This window comes from Ambystoma mexicanum, chromosome 13 (assembly GCF_040938575.1).
Source record: "Ambystoma mexicanum isolate Mex_15411 chromosome 13, UKY_AmexF1_1, whole genome shotgun sequence".
NCBI lineage: Eukaryota > Metazoa > Chordata > Amphibia > Caudata > Ambystomatidae > Ambystoma > Ambystoma mexicanum.
In genome coordinates, this window is record NC_090938.1 from 838,227,234 (window position 1) to 838,241,457 (window position 14,224).

The 14,224-nt window shown below is 47.2% G+C and overlaps 1 protein-coding gene across 4 annotated transcripts in view; it reads left to right on the top strand.

Moving 5' to 3' along the window:
• ABCF1 (ATP binding cassette subfamily F member 1) overlaps positions 1-14,224 on the top strand; it is a 1,170,658-nt gene that overhangs the window by 346,483 nt on the left and 809,951 nt on the right. For all 4 annotated transcript variants that reach the window (XM_069635350.1, XM_069635348.1, XM_069635351.1 and 1 more), the window contains one exon: positions 8,070-8,165. In XM_069635350.1, coding sequence (XP_069491451.1) covers positions 8,070-8,165 — 96 coding nt within the window. The remainder of the gene's footprint in view (positions 1-8,069; positions 8,166-14,224) is intronic.

Here is a 14,224-nt window from a genome sequence, read left to right on the forward strand (position 1 = left end):
TAGTTGCCTGCGCCAGTCCTTCATGGTGCGGGGTCCATCTCCTGGCAAAACGTACAGTCCTCCTCCATGTGCGTTTGGTCTGTATGCAGGCAGTAGAGGCACACAGAGTGCCCGTCATCTAAGTAGATGTATCCCGGACAAATCCTGAACAGAGGCGTCGAGTCTTCGTTCTCCTCTGCCATCTCCACGCGGGGTAGGTCATGAAGAAGCTTCTGGATTCCTCCAAGAAGATGCGTGACAAATAAATCACCCTTGAGGGGCACTGAAGAATCCGAAAACGGGGTCCCAGTTAATCGGAAGATGGATCGATGGAGCTTGAGACTCGATTTGACTGGAAAATAGAGTAGAACTGTTAGAAAAATCGCAAAACGCAGTAAAAGCTCGAGAGCTATAGCACGAGGACTCCCAACACTTGAACGTGAAAATATCTGAAGATGGCTGCCAGAGGAGGGGCATTGTTTGGGGGCAGTATAACTAGAGACCAGTGATTGGTTGTTAGGAGAAAGAGACTTCAGAAGTGAAACTGATTTGTTCTTCACTGAGGATTCCCAGCCTATTCATGAGCATGTGAATCCATGCCAGACCCATGCTGGAGAACAGTTACAGGTAAGTAGCTTGTGCCTTATCTGAAGGCGATAGTTGGGGAGAATTCTCAGAAATGTGCTAATTCCTCTACATCTTAGAGACCCCCAGCTCTTTTGCTGGACTTTGACTTTTAATCTCTAACCTGGAGGGAGTGAGCCCTTTTTCTCACCCTCATGTATTTTTATTGTGATTTGCACTGTGTGTTTCTTTTAACTTTGGAGTTTGACAAACTCCATAGGTATCATCTTTACATTGTAACCCACAGTACCTACAGTGCAGTGGCACTGGGAAGTCTCTTAGATTTCCCAAAAGTTTAAATACCTTCTCTTGGATAAACTACAGTAAAGTGAAATTGACTTAACTTACATTTTGTAACTTAGACCCAGCACACACTATCTTATCATAGGATGTTCAAGGGGTTACTCAGTATCCCCTTTGTCTAGTTGCTCATGTAACATTTTTATGTTGCCCTTTCTACAATTAATGGCTGGTGGCAGTGGTTTACTTTGTACTACCATTGTGTTTTTATTTTACTGCTGGCTGCAATTGCAGCATTGGTAAATCACCCATAGGTGCCCATTTTGTCAAAATGGGTTCGGTCTTCTTTTTTCACCATTTCTTGTTGGAAGGATCCTTCTTGAGATTTACTCTGCGCGCCAAGCCAGGTTTGGTCCCTTTGTTCATTTTATCTTTGGCGGGATTCATGAGTGAAGCCCGCCTCTGGCTCCAGTATGTCTGACAGGGGAGAGGAAGGGAAGGTGGTGCCCGAAACTCCCTGTGCTTAATTCCCTTGGTTACAGGAATGCATCCAAAGGTGATTGGCGGGCTGGCTGTCCTACAAGGACAGCCACCCTGCTGTGTGATTGACAGCTAGGCTGGAATGAATGTGAGAAACCTACATAAAAGGCGAGGCTTTTTGGCTTGGAAGGCAGAGTCGACCACTGGACGAAGGAATCCGAAGAAGAACTTGGAAGAGACGCCTGCTGCAACTCCTGGATGGTTTGCCCAGTGAAGCCCTGCTGCTGTGCTGAAACTCCGAATTTGCCTCGACTGGAGAAGCCCTGCAAGGGCGACTTTTCCCTTTTGAGTTGGTGGGACCAATCGACTCCAAAGTAAGCCCGTCTGGACATGCTCTCGGAGCTGGCTGTACTTCTGCTGCTGCTGCTCGAACCGAAGTGCCAGGGAGCGACAAAGATCCTCCGGGTTTCCCTGAAGCAGGACGGACCAAGCCCGAGCCACCTCAACAGAGTGCTCAGCACCAGATGCAAGGAAAGACCAGAGTGGTATCCTAGAACCGCAGTGTTGCTGTTTCCTGTCAGATACGAGGAGCTGAAATACTGAAGAAACGCTGAATTGAAGTTTGCCCTTTGCTGCCGCTGACCTTCTCATTGCAGAGCAGGAGTCCCCAAACGTCCTCCCTCTTGTCCCCATGACTGAGGCTCAGGAACAGCTGGATCTGCAGAGCTGTACAGAAGCCAGCTGGAACCATTCTTCTAACCAGAGGTACTGTAAGGTCTAAGAACGTACTTCTTGTTGTGTAGCCTTGCTTGCTCTCAGTTGAGACCTGTCTTGGTTACCTTGCAGACTTGCTATAGCTTTGTCCCTCACAAGCTTCCCAGCTCGTGGCCCTTTAAATGTTCTAATTTCTACAAACCTTTCTAAAAACATTGTGCACGACTTTTTACCTACCTGCAAAGACTATCTTCAGCTCCCCAAGACAATCTGAGATTAACAATGGCTGTCCTGGCTCTCTGAGAGACTCTTCTTCCCTTTGACTCTGTGCTTTATCTTTTCCTCAGGAAAGGGTTAAACTTATTTGACATTGGAAGGTGTTTAAAAGTACTTAGCTGTTTGTGATTTATTTTGTTAATCTTAGGGAATAAAACGATCTATCTTTTGCACCAGAATCAGTATTTCTCTAAATGCACCAGTGATATATTAATGTCCACAGTGTCCTCGCTATTTAAGTCACCTGAGGGTGTAGGAAGTGTCTCTGTGCCATCCCCAGTGGGTATCATCGGATTTAGAGAAACGAAGAGTGTGTTTTGAAGTGTATTATTAGTGTTAAATATATTGCTCCCTTTTGAACGAAGGTTTATACAACTGACTGTGAAATAAATTAATTTTTATCAAGAAACCTTGAGTGTAAGAGTTTATTTGTATAACTGTCCTGTGAAACTGTCACAACATTACAGCTCACATTGACCCCTCTTGAGATCAGCCTGGCTGCTCAGCCGCACTACCAACCTGTGTAGTTCAGACTTATACCAAAGGTTGGGTCCCTATTGCCAGGAGGTCAGGGTTGGTGTAGTGCACCCAAAGGGTAGTCCATACAATCTTGCCTAACCACGCTGTATTGATTGTCAAGCTTCTTGAGTGTTTCCTTGGGGCCTACCAGGAGAATTTCAGTTTTTCCCCCGTTGAGGCACAGTCCATTAGCAGCCATCCAGGCTTGGATCGTGGCATAGGTTTTACAGTGTTCTGCGTCTTTTTCATAAGAGCCACTGAGTGGGAGGGGACTTGTGCATCATTGGCATAGTTTGTGTACGCTATGCCAAGATTGTCCAGGTTGTTGAAGAGGTGTAGGGAGCTTTGTGGGATTCTGCAATTGATGGGGGGGGGGGGGGGGGGATGGTGCAGCGCAGGCCTGATCTGAGAACGCCTTCATTACTCTCCCTTCAAGGAAGCAAGTGATCCAGGAGGTGGCTTCATGGCTGAATTGGGCTGAGTTCATGAGTTGTCTGCAGTGTCTCTCGTGGTCGACAAGATCAAACGCTGCCGGCAAATTGAGGAGGAGGAGCAGCGCTGCCTTGCCTTCGTCCATTATTTCCCCTAATTAGATCTTTAGATCTAGCAAGGCCGACTCCATCCCATTGCCTGGGCGGAAACCTGATTGCCCCTTTCCTAGGATGTTAACTTCCAGGAAATGTTGAATTTGCATATATGCAGCGTTGTCTAGAAGTTTTAACAAGAATGTTCCCGTGATGATGGGTCTGTAGATAGGTGATGGTGGGTCCAGGGAAGGTTTTTTCATAAGTGGGCGAACCCGGGCCTCTAACAGGCAGGATGGGACAATGCCAGATGCAAATGGGACAGTCATTAAAGCTGTCAGAAAGGGAGCTCATGTGTCTGCGCAGTCTTTGATAAGATTGGCCGGGCAGACCTCGCTGTTGCAATTAGAGGGTTTTATGTTTTTCAGGAGGGCTAAAACTTTAGTTTCCATCACTTCTCTGAAGGAGAAGAATGCCTTATCCTTGGTGTCAGGGTTTTTTATTGGTGCGATGGGTGTGTCGGGTTTGGGCAGGGCATTCTTATGGGAGGAGTTTTAATTCTGCAAGAGCTCTATTTTGTTGAGCATGGCGGCTTGGATGCTCGAGCACCAGGTTACGTCTTTCACAAGATCTTGAGTGCTAGTGGCTGGGGAGGCCAATTCTTTAAATATGGCAAACATTTCTTTTGATTCAAATTTGGCATTCGCAGTTCTGGCGTAACAGGAAGGGGATTTGGTAGAGTGATGGCTTTTGTGTATTGGGTGGCATTTGCTTTGTAGGCATCTAGAGTGGAGTTCTGTGGATCGAGTTGCCATTTGGTAAGCGCAATGCCCTTCAGCGTGCATAATTCTTGGAGATCTGAAGTGAATCGAGAGTTGGCATGTTTTTCCCTTTTGCTTTTTTTTTTCCTCTCTGGTGGGGCAATGGAATCCACTGCTTTTTTGATTGTGGTGTAGAGTTCAACCAGAGCAAGGGGGTCGTTGGAGAACGGAAGGAACCTCTAGAAACGGTAGGATCTTGTCTTTGGTAAGGTTGCGTGAGCATCTAGCTAATGCTGGTGATGAAGGTGTTTGGTTTAACGGTTTTAGCGGTGGTGGGAAGTGGGGCTGATGTCTGTGCAGTTGTGGTCCGCTACCCAATCTAGAATACGTCCTTTAGCATGGACTGGGTTCTTGTTTTGTTCCAGGTCATGGATGGCTTTAGCAAGAGATTTGGCTTGTTTGTCTTTAGGGTCATTTGGGCCAAGGTGTAGGTCGCCCAGTATGATGGGTTTAGTGCAGGTTTTTAAGTTCTAGCCTATTAAATGGAGTAGGTTTTCATGAAAGTCCAGTAATGGGTTTGGAGGCCGGTAGATAATATGGATAGCAATCGTGCAGTTTTTGAGAGGGGGAGAGTTTAGCGACAAGGCTTCTTCGTTCCCATCTAACGGTGAGTTGATTTTTCGGAGTGAGAGGGATTCCTTTACTATGAGGGCAACTCGCCTCCTTTAGTAAGCAGTCTGTCCTGCTGGAGTATGGTGTAACCCGGTGGAACGGCTAGGGCGATAGCTGGTCCTGCTGCTTCGTGTAGCCAGGTTCTGTGATGGCGAGGGCATCAAGATCTAGGTTAGTAAGTAGATCATGAATTTCAGTGGCGTGGGCAGGGAGTGAGTGTGCGTTTATAAGGGTACATTGGAGTGCGATGGGAGGAGTGTTCGGTTTGGTCTTCAGCGGTCTCGGCAATGGGATCTGTGTAACATTGATGGTGTCCGGAAGGGCAGGGGGCATGTGGTTGGCGAGATACGGGGAAGGTGCTTTGGGCTTTTGTTTAGTATCTGCTGAGAAGTGAGATGAGCGCAGGCCTAGCAGTTGGTTTGTCATTGCAGTTGGCCTGGGACATTTTAGGTGCCAGAGGTGCTGGATACGACACCTCAGCATGGCTAGTCTACGTGCAATGATCCATGGTGTGAGTGATGGGGCAGGGTGTCTGGGCGTGTGGTCTGTTGTGGTTGCTAAAGGAGGAAGGAAGGGTAGGGGATGTCATCCGAATTGTGCGGTCTGTGATCCATGCTAGGTTGCAGTGTATGCTGGGCCGAGGTTGGTAGACGCTGTGGCTATAATGGGGCAGCAGAGCTGCTCCTGGCAGTGACTTTTAGGTGCTAGCATGCACAATAAGACGTGTGTGTGTCTTGGTTTCTAGGGAGGTAGGTTTGACAAAATAGCTTATCAGAGGATTATAATTCAGTGGAGCCCAGTGAGATACAGCTCAGTTCAAGTTTCGAATGGGGTCTAATTAGGTAGCAGGCTGGACTAGGCAAGGCTGCATAATATTGCATAATATTCATATGCTTGTGGACGGCTACGGCAGTCAACAGAACTAAGGGGAGTATAGAAATGCAATCAGGTCGGGTATCTGGACAGTGTGCAATAAACAGTAGATGGCAAATGCAAGTAATTATTGAAATGCAGGCGCACTGCAGCGGCAGCCAACACTACGGACGGGAGAATAATGAAATCATGTGAAGAACTCTCGGCAGGGTCACATTTAACTGTAAATAACATGCCATTGTAGCTTTCCTATGCTGACGCACGGCAGCGGCAGTCATCAGACCTGGCAAGTGGATACCTCCAGTACGTGGGACATCTGGGCAGTGTTATTAGCACATAGTTTATCTTGGCAGTGCTGGTGCAAAGTTGCGAAGCACCATAGGACTGCGCCGTGCCACAGTGGCAGAGGCGGGGTGGTGTGGTGTGGTGGTGATATGTCGACAGTGTGTTAGGACAGTTTTTCTGAAGTCCAACTAAGGGCTTAGTAAAACCATTCAACTGAGGCAGTTCCTTGTGAACCTTTGTACTGATCTACGACCTATTACTGGTGATGGCTGCATAGTTTTGCGTGTCTTTCAAGTGGGGAGATGTGTCTTTTCAAATTAAACAGCGGCAGCATCGGTATGATAATATTTGTAGTACTTTTAAGGAAATATGATTATCCCGTTTTTATTTATTTTTTTACTCCCGAGTGTTCTCATGACTGTGACATGTCATTGATTTTTGTTATTTTTCTTGATGTAAAATCAATAAAGAATATTTATTTAAAAAGCGAGGGAATGCAATAAAAATAAGTGTACTCTAAGCTTTATTATAGGGGAGACAACAGAGGTTGCTGTAACTAGGTAGTTTACTCTGCACCCGTGCTCTGATTTTCCCAAATGACTTGGCATGTCGACTGTGATTCACTGGATGTAGGTTTTCCCACCATTGGATTCAGTAGCAGGTGCCCAAGAGCTGTGTGTGCCAGGAAGATTATGGTCTTTCCAGGAGCTGCACACAAACGTTTTCCAGTTAAGAAATGCAGCAGACACTGATGCAGGGCTCTTCAGGACACCCTGCAAGACTGGGGATGGCCGGTTCCATCAACAGTGTCTGCGCACACAGTTGCGCCCAAAGGAAGCACTCCGGAACAGGACCCCTGGATACTGGGATGCTGAAACCTGGTAGGAAGGTGACTTGTCGGACTTGCTGTGGACTGCCGAAGTTAACGTTTCTTGCATGGTATCCCAAAATGGAGCTGGTCAGTCCACTGGGTGGTCCAGGGACACTTACGAAGGGTCCAGGATCGTGAGAAGGCATCGAGACTGGTTGGTCCCACCAGTCCAAAGGGTTGAAGCAGACCAACAAGGGTCTTCTGTGTTCAGGTAGTCCAGCCGGCCTTCACTGGGACAGCAGCAAGAATGGCAGCAAGGAGGCGTCCTCAGATCTTCTGACTGCACAGCTACACAGGATACATGGCACCTCTTTTTGGCTGCAGGACAAGGCCTTATTCTAAATGCAGGTGAGTGATCTAACTCGGCCCTTCAATAGCAAAGGTCTGCATGAATCATGCACACAAGCTTTGGTCCAATGAGGGACCACTGTGGGCCTGACTCATGCATGCACACTAGACACACTGGCATCAGTTTGTGGATTGGAATAGACCGTCTCGGCCCACTTCCTGAGCCCATACACAGATGGCATGCACTATCACATGAAAACAGCAGCTTTCACGAGCAAATGCATGACCATAACATTGAATTCTTGACCTGAGAAAGCAGAAGGAAGGCCAAAGAACACATTGGCCAAACAACTATCAAACAATCTTGTGGCATGGACCTCTTTGGCCACTTGCCACTGTTAGTAGCTAAATGTGAATGGGCATACTAAAAATATAGCAAACATTGTAAAAATGTAACTGCTCCCACCAGCTTGTCGCTAGGCACATTTAAACGTAACCAAAAATCCCTTTGGTAAAAGTCTTGGGTGATTCAAAAATATCCCCATTGCACTGCATTGAAAGATGCTGTGTGCAATATGAACAAGTTAACAAAACAGGTAACAAGAACAAAACAAATTAAAAAACTAAAACTAAATGTTTTGGGGGAGTTTAGAATATGGAGGGAATGTTGCCTAGAAGAGAAATCTTTCCTAACAGGATAGTAGTTTAGGCGGTAAGTTGCTGTGTTACGGTTGCTACTGCTTTTCCGACAGATGACAAATTGTGGTTTGTGTTCAGTGTGCGTTTTCATGCACAAGGCTTTATTAACCATGTTAGATTACCATGTTAAAAAAAAGAAAATTAGACTATTGCAGTTTTTTTTATATTGAGGGATGTTGTCTGAACTGTGAAACCAGTATTTGAAAGTTCTTCTGATTTGTAATGGGCCACATGTTCTCTGATCTCCATTTTGTCTGCTTACAGAAATCTGGTAGCAAGTCTGTGATTAAGCCAGTTGTCACCCCGGACTCTGAGGACGAGAAAGAAGGAAAGAAGACCAAAGGCAAAAAGAGCAAAGAGGTAATGCTGCTGGAGGATTTCAATGCATTTGAGGTGTTGTGAGGGTGTGGAGTTTGGGGGAAGGGATTTCTAAGCTCAGTTGGAGTGAGTGCAGAGCACTGAACATGACTCTCGGACCTCGCAGATCACAGTGACCGCATGTGGCTAGAGGGTGTTGCTGAGCTCTGCGGTGGGCCGGGGTGTGGTGCCGACTACCGCAATGCCGTGTGTGTGTGTGTGTGTGTGTGTGCGGTCCTGCGGTCCTGCGAAGTAACATTAGTGGATCTGCAAGGACTTTTCACTCTTTGGTTCAAGTATATGTTCTGGGTAGACTTAGATCAGATGTTTGGTGGCAGGTTGTTAGGGAGAATTTTCATTTTAGTGCTGAATTCTTCCCATCTCAGAAGCCCCCAACTCTTTTGCTGGACTTTAAGACTTTTTAATTTAAACCTTGAATGGGGGAGAGCTTTTTCTCACTCCTGTGTTTTGACCTGATTTAGTAGCCCTTTATCCTACTCTCTCATGTAAAAAAATGCTATGTTCTCCAGCATGGGGTCTGGCATGGATTCACATGCTCATGAATATTCCCCGTTGTCAGGCCGGGAATCCTCTGTAAAAGAAAAAAGTTTCACTTTCATTTACAAACTCTTTCTCCTATAAACCAACCACTGAGCTCTGGGTCATACTGCCTCCAGCCAATGACTGCTGTTAGGGAAATACTCAGAAATGTGCTAATTCCCCTCTACCTTAGAGACCCACAGCTCTTTTTGCTGGACTTTAGGACTTTTAATGTCTAACCTGGAGAGAGTGAGACCTCTTTCCCACTCGTATTTTTGTTTGATTTGAACACTGTTTCTTTTGGTTTTGAAGTCTGACAAACTCCATAGGCATCAACTTTACATTGTGACACACAGCACCTTCAGTGCAGCGACACAGGGTAGTCTTAGATTTCCCAAAGGTTTAAATACCTTCTCTTGATAAAACTACTGTTTCCAAGAGCAGTGAAGTGAAATTGACTTTACTTAGCATTGTGTAACATTCTAGACCCATCACACACTATCTTACCATAGGGTGCTGGGGGGGTTACTTAGTATCCCCTGTGTATAGTTTCTCATGTAACATTTTTATGGCAGGGCAGGAAGCGAGGGAGGTTCCCGAAACTCCCTGTGCTTAGTCTCCTTGGTTACAGGAATGCACCCAAGGGTGATTGGCTGGAGGGCTGCATTAGGAAAGGTGTTTATGCAGTACCATTTGGGACCACTACACACAACTAGGACTACAGGTGTAAGCATACCAACCGTTAGTATAAGTCTGTACTACACAGTTTTGGTAGTGTTGCTGAGCAGCCAGGCTTATCTCAAGAGGGGAATGTGAGCTGTAATGATGTTATACAGAGGTCTACAATTGATTGCAAGTATTCAAATAAACTCTTACACTCAAGGTTTCTTGGTAAAACACTTATTAATTTATTTCACAGTCAGTTATAAAACATTCACTAGAAGGAGGCAATATATATCACACACAAATATACTTCAGTACTTTACACTATCAGGTTCTGAGGCATTTAAACTACTTTGAAGGAGAAGCAAAAAGGCATAGGTTAATAAAAAGATTAGTTACTTTTGAACAGTCCAAATAGTTTGAGTTCACCAGAGGAGTCAATTCAATGCAATAGGTTAGGCCAAAGTCAATGGGCTAAAGTCTTGTATAGGATAAGGCAGTTCTGGTAGTTAAACCGAAAAGTCTTTGCCAAGATTCTCAGAAGTAGTTTGTAAAAAAAAGATTCATAGGTTGGGCCACAAGCTGACTAAGCCTGCAAGTTGCCAAAGTTTCAAGCACTTTTGCAGTGCGAGGTAAGTTCTCTCGGTCGGATTTTCACAGTACCTTACAATGAAGAAAAACGTGCCGCTGAAGACGTCTGTTCCTGGCAGTTCCTGCAGATCTCACTGTTGCCGAGTCTCAGTTGTGGGGACAAGAGGGAGGACGTTGGGGGACTCCTGCACTGCGACTGGTCAAAAAGCTGGCAAATGGCAAATCTTCAATTCCGGTATCTGTAGTCCAGCACACAAACTGGTGTCCCTCTCCCTGGTTATTCGGTTTCCTGCAGCACTCTGAGGAAAATACAACCAGCTCTGAGAATGGTATCCAGGTGGCTTAGTGTCGAGTTGATTGATTCCACCAACTCAAAGGAAGAATTTCTTGAAGGGGCTTCTCTGTCGAGATGAACTTGGCGATTCAAACCTGCAGCAGGGCTTCACCGGGCAAACCAACGGTCCAGGAGATGCAGCCGCCATCCTCTTCCAGCTTGTCTTTGGTTCTTTCGTTCTAATGGTCGACTCTGCCTTCCAAGCCAAGAGACTCACCTTTTATCCAGTTTCCTCCCATTCATTCCAGCCAAGCTGCCACTCACCCAGCAGTGTGGCTGTCCTTGCCGGAAAGTCAGCCGGCCAATCACGCCAGAGTGCATTTGGGTCTCCTGGGAGACTAAGCAAAGGGAGTTTCGGGCACCTCCCTCACTTTCTGCCCACCCCAGACACTCTGCCGACAGAGGCGGTCTTCAGTCCTGACGCCCGCCAAAGGCGTAGGAATAAAGGGACAAACCTTGTTTGGCGTGCAGAGACAAACTCTAGAAGGACCTTTCCAAAAAGAAATGGCGAAAAAAGACCAGGACTTGTTTAAACAAGGGGTGCTCAGACGACATCTTTAAAAAACATGGCTGAACAGGCACAACATGATCTGCAGACCTACACAGGAACATAAGACAGCTGGAACCATTTTTTTCTAACCAAAGTTACTGTAAAACTAAGGGGACTTGCCTCTTGTCGTGTAGCCTTGCTAGTTCAGTTGAGACTTGTCTTGGTTGCTTTTGCAGAGTTGCTTAAAGCTTTGCCCCTCATAAGACTCCCAGCTTGTGCCCCTACAGTGATTCTATTTTTCTACAAAGTCTTCTAAAACATTGTGCAAGACTTTCTTACCTGCAAGAAGTGTTTCAGCTCACCTAGACTTTTGTTCAATTAACATTGGCTGGCCTGGCTCCGTGAAATACTCTTCTTCCCTCTGACTTTGTGCTTACCTTTCCTCCAGGAAATGGTCAATCTACTTTGCATTGGGGGAGGGTGGGGGGGGTTGAAAAGTACTTAACTGCTTCAGAATATTTGTTTAACCTCTGTTTTATTCTTAAACTCTTTTTTTTTTACTCCAAACTCAGTTTTGCTCTAAATGTACCAGTGATAAAATAATGTCCAGTGTCCTGGTTATTTGTCACCTCAGGGTGTAGGAAGAATCTGTGTGCCATCCCAAATGGGTACCATCGGATTTGGAGAAATTAAAAGTGTGTATTTTGAGGTACATTTTTGTGTTGTATGTATATTGCTCCCTTCTGAAGAAGGCTTACTCTACTGACTGTTAAATTAATACATGTTTAATCAAGAAACCTTTAGTGTAAGAGTATATTTGAATAGTTGTCATTGTGAATCTATGTGAAAACCCTACTGCTCACATTGATGTCTCTTGAGATAAGCCTGGCTGCTCAGCCACACTACCAACCTGTGTAGCACAGACTTATACCAAAGGTTGGGTTATCTGTTGCCAGGAGGACAAGGTTGGTGTAGTCGCCCAAAGACTACAATCTGCCCACAATCTTGCCTAACAACTGCCCTCTCCCTAACGCCCTCCTCTAGCAGCCATCTTCAGATTTTTACTGCACGTCCAAGTGTTGGGAGTACTCGTGTTTCGCTCAGTTTTGTGTTTTTTGCACTTTTTTGCTAGGAAATTCCTATTTTTGTTCGATCGAGCCCGTGTGCTCGATCGTTTCTTCATCTGTCTTGCGGGGATCCGTTTGTCAGCATCATTCATAGTCCCTCAAAGGCGCAATCGTCTAGTGTTTCTTCTTCGAAGTTTCCAGAAGGCCATGGGGCCTACACCGCATGCCAGACCACGTCGGAGGAGGAGGAGGAGGAGGAGAAGGACAGGACTTCCCTTAAGCTCTGCACCAGCTGCGGTTTGAGGAATGTTTATCGTGGATTACACGCATTCCCAGTGCCTTTATTGTCTTCACCCGACGCACAAGGAGGATTGCCAGGTCTGTTGTGGGTTTACCAAGTGCACTATGAAGGATTGCACAGCCTGGCGGCGTGGCTCAAAGCCAGGGCCTCTACCCTGTGCGGTTCACAGCGGCATGCCTCATCCGGATCCAGGCAGTCGGAGCAGGCTTCTTAGTCCTTTGAGGGCGCTCCATCCATGGGGGCCCAAGACGAGGCCAAGCAACGCAAGTGCGTTTCCATCGGGGTCGCCAAGCAAGCCGTTCCCGCGACGGCCAGGGCGCATTCATCATCTCAATCGGCCTTTGTCTCCAGCCATGCCTCCAGTTCTTCGGAGAGGAAGTCAGTTACCCCGGGGAAGCTGTGGGAGAAACTGGGGAAGGCCAAACAGGACAAAGTGTCTGATCTGCCCGTGAAGGCCCAGGTGATCCAGGCTAAATCGTCATCTGAGTTGCTGGTGGCCACCCCCTTTCGAAGACGAAAAGGGCTGACCCGGTCCAGTGTTTCCCTATGGCGTCCAGGGTGGCTCTTCCTCCCAGAGGGGAGGCTTCGGCTGAACCAGTTCAAAAGACCCCGGCAAAGAGGTTGCTGTCCCTTAGCCAGAGACCGACCTCTGAGGACCCAAAAAAAAGGGGGGGGGGTGGTGAAAGCGCTCCAGGGCACGGATATTCTTTCGACGGGGAGGACATGAGTTCAGTCTACACCTTCCCGGAAGACGTTGGGGATGACGACGACAGGAATGCCGAGGAGATAGTTGCTTCCGGAGGGGGTGACGACATAGGCGCTGGGCCCAACGACCCTACTCCCCCGGCACCTCCCAGAGATCTGTTGCATGACATTATCTCGACCCTCCACACACTGATGTCTGAGATATAGAAGAGGATGCTGACGGCGCCATCAGCGCACTGACCGCATTGACACCGGGGCCACCGCCACCGAAAAAAGAAAGCAGCACCCTATGCCTCAGTACCAGCCTCCAGTGCTGCCACCCCCAAGGGATATGGGGATGGACACGACGGACAGATGTTGTCTCTCCACCTCTAAAGGCTTCTCCCCCGGATGAAGTGGGCTCCTTCCACTCCATGGTTGCCCGCGCATCGGAACTCTTCCAGCTCATGCTGGAGACGACGAAGAGGGTGGGCTTACTGTATCAACGCCGGGAGGCAAAAAGGAAGATCCTCCTGGCCGACGTCTGGGATGAGCGTCTGGCACTGCTGAAAACCCCCTGTGTCAGCCCCAGCGAAAAGAGCCAGACTAGAAAAGAAATACAGGGTGCCTGAGTCGGCACCCAAGTGTCTGCGGTCAGACTTCTCCCCATAGTTTGGTGGGACCAATTGACCCCAAGACTAACTCGACTGAACCCCCTCTCTCTCCTGGCTGTACTTCCATTGGTGCTGCAGAAACCGAGTGCCAGGGGACTGGAACACCAGAATCGAGTGTATTGTTTTTAAGCTGGACCCGAGCTCCAGGAATATCCTCCGGACTCCCTCGAAGCAGGTCTGACCTAGCCTGAGCCACCTCAAGAGAGTGCTGGACTTCAGAACCAAGGAAAGTCCACATGGTGTTGTGTGGTATTATTTGAGAGTAGCTGAAACTGTGAAGTGCCGCTGGTCTGAATTGCGCCCATTGCTGCGGCCACCTTCAAATCATAGTGCAGGAGTTCCCAGATGTCCTCCCTCTTGTCCCCACGATTGAAGCCCTGGAACAACAGGATCTACAGGAACTACAACAGGAACAGAAGTTAGCTGGACTGGAACCAATTCTTCAGACCTAAGGTACTGTGAACTATGGGTTATTTACCTCTTGTGTAGCTTGATTGCTCTCAGTTGAGACCTTCCTTACTGCATGTTCTAGAGCTGCTTGCAGCTCTGCCTTTCACAAGCCTCACAGCTTGTGGCCCAACAGTGATTTCTTTTCACAACAAAACTCTTTAACATTGTGCAAGACTTTTACCTAACTTGAAGAAGGCCTCAGCTCCCCTAGACTTAGCTCAATTGACATTGGATGTCCTGGCTCCCTGAAAACATTTCTTGACCTCTG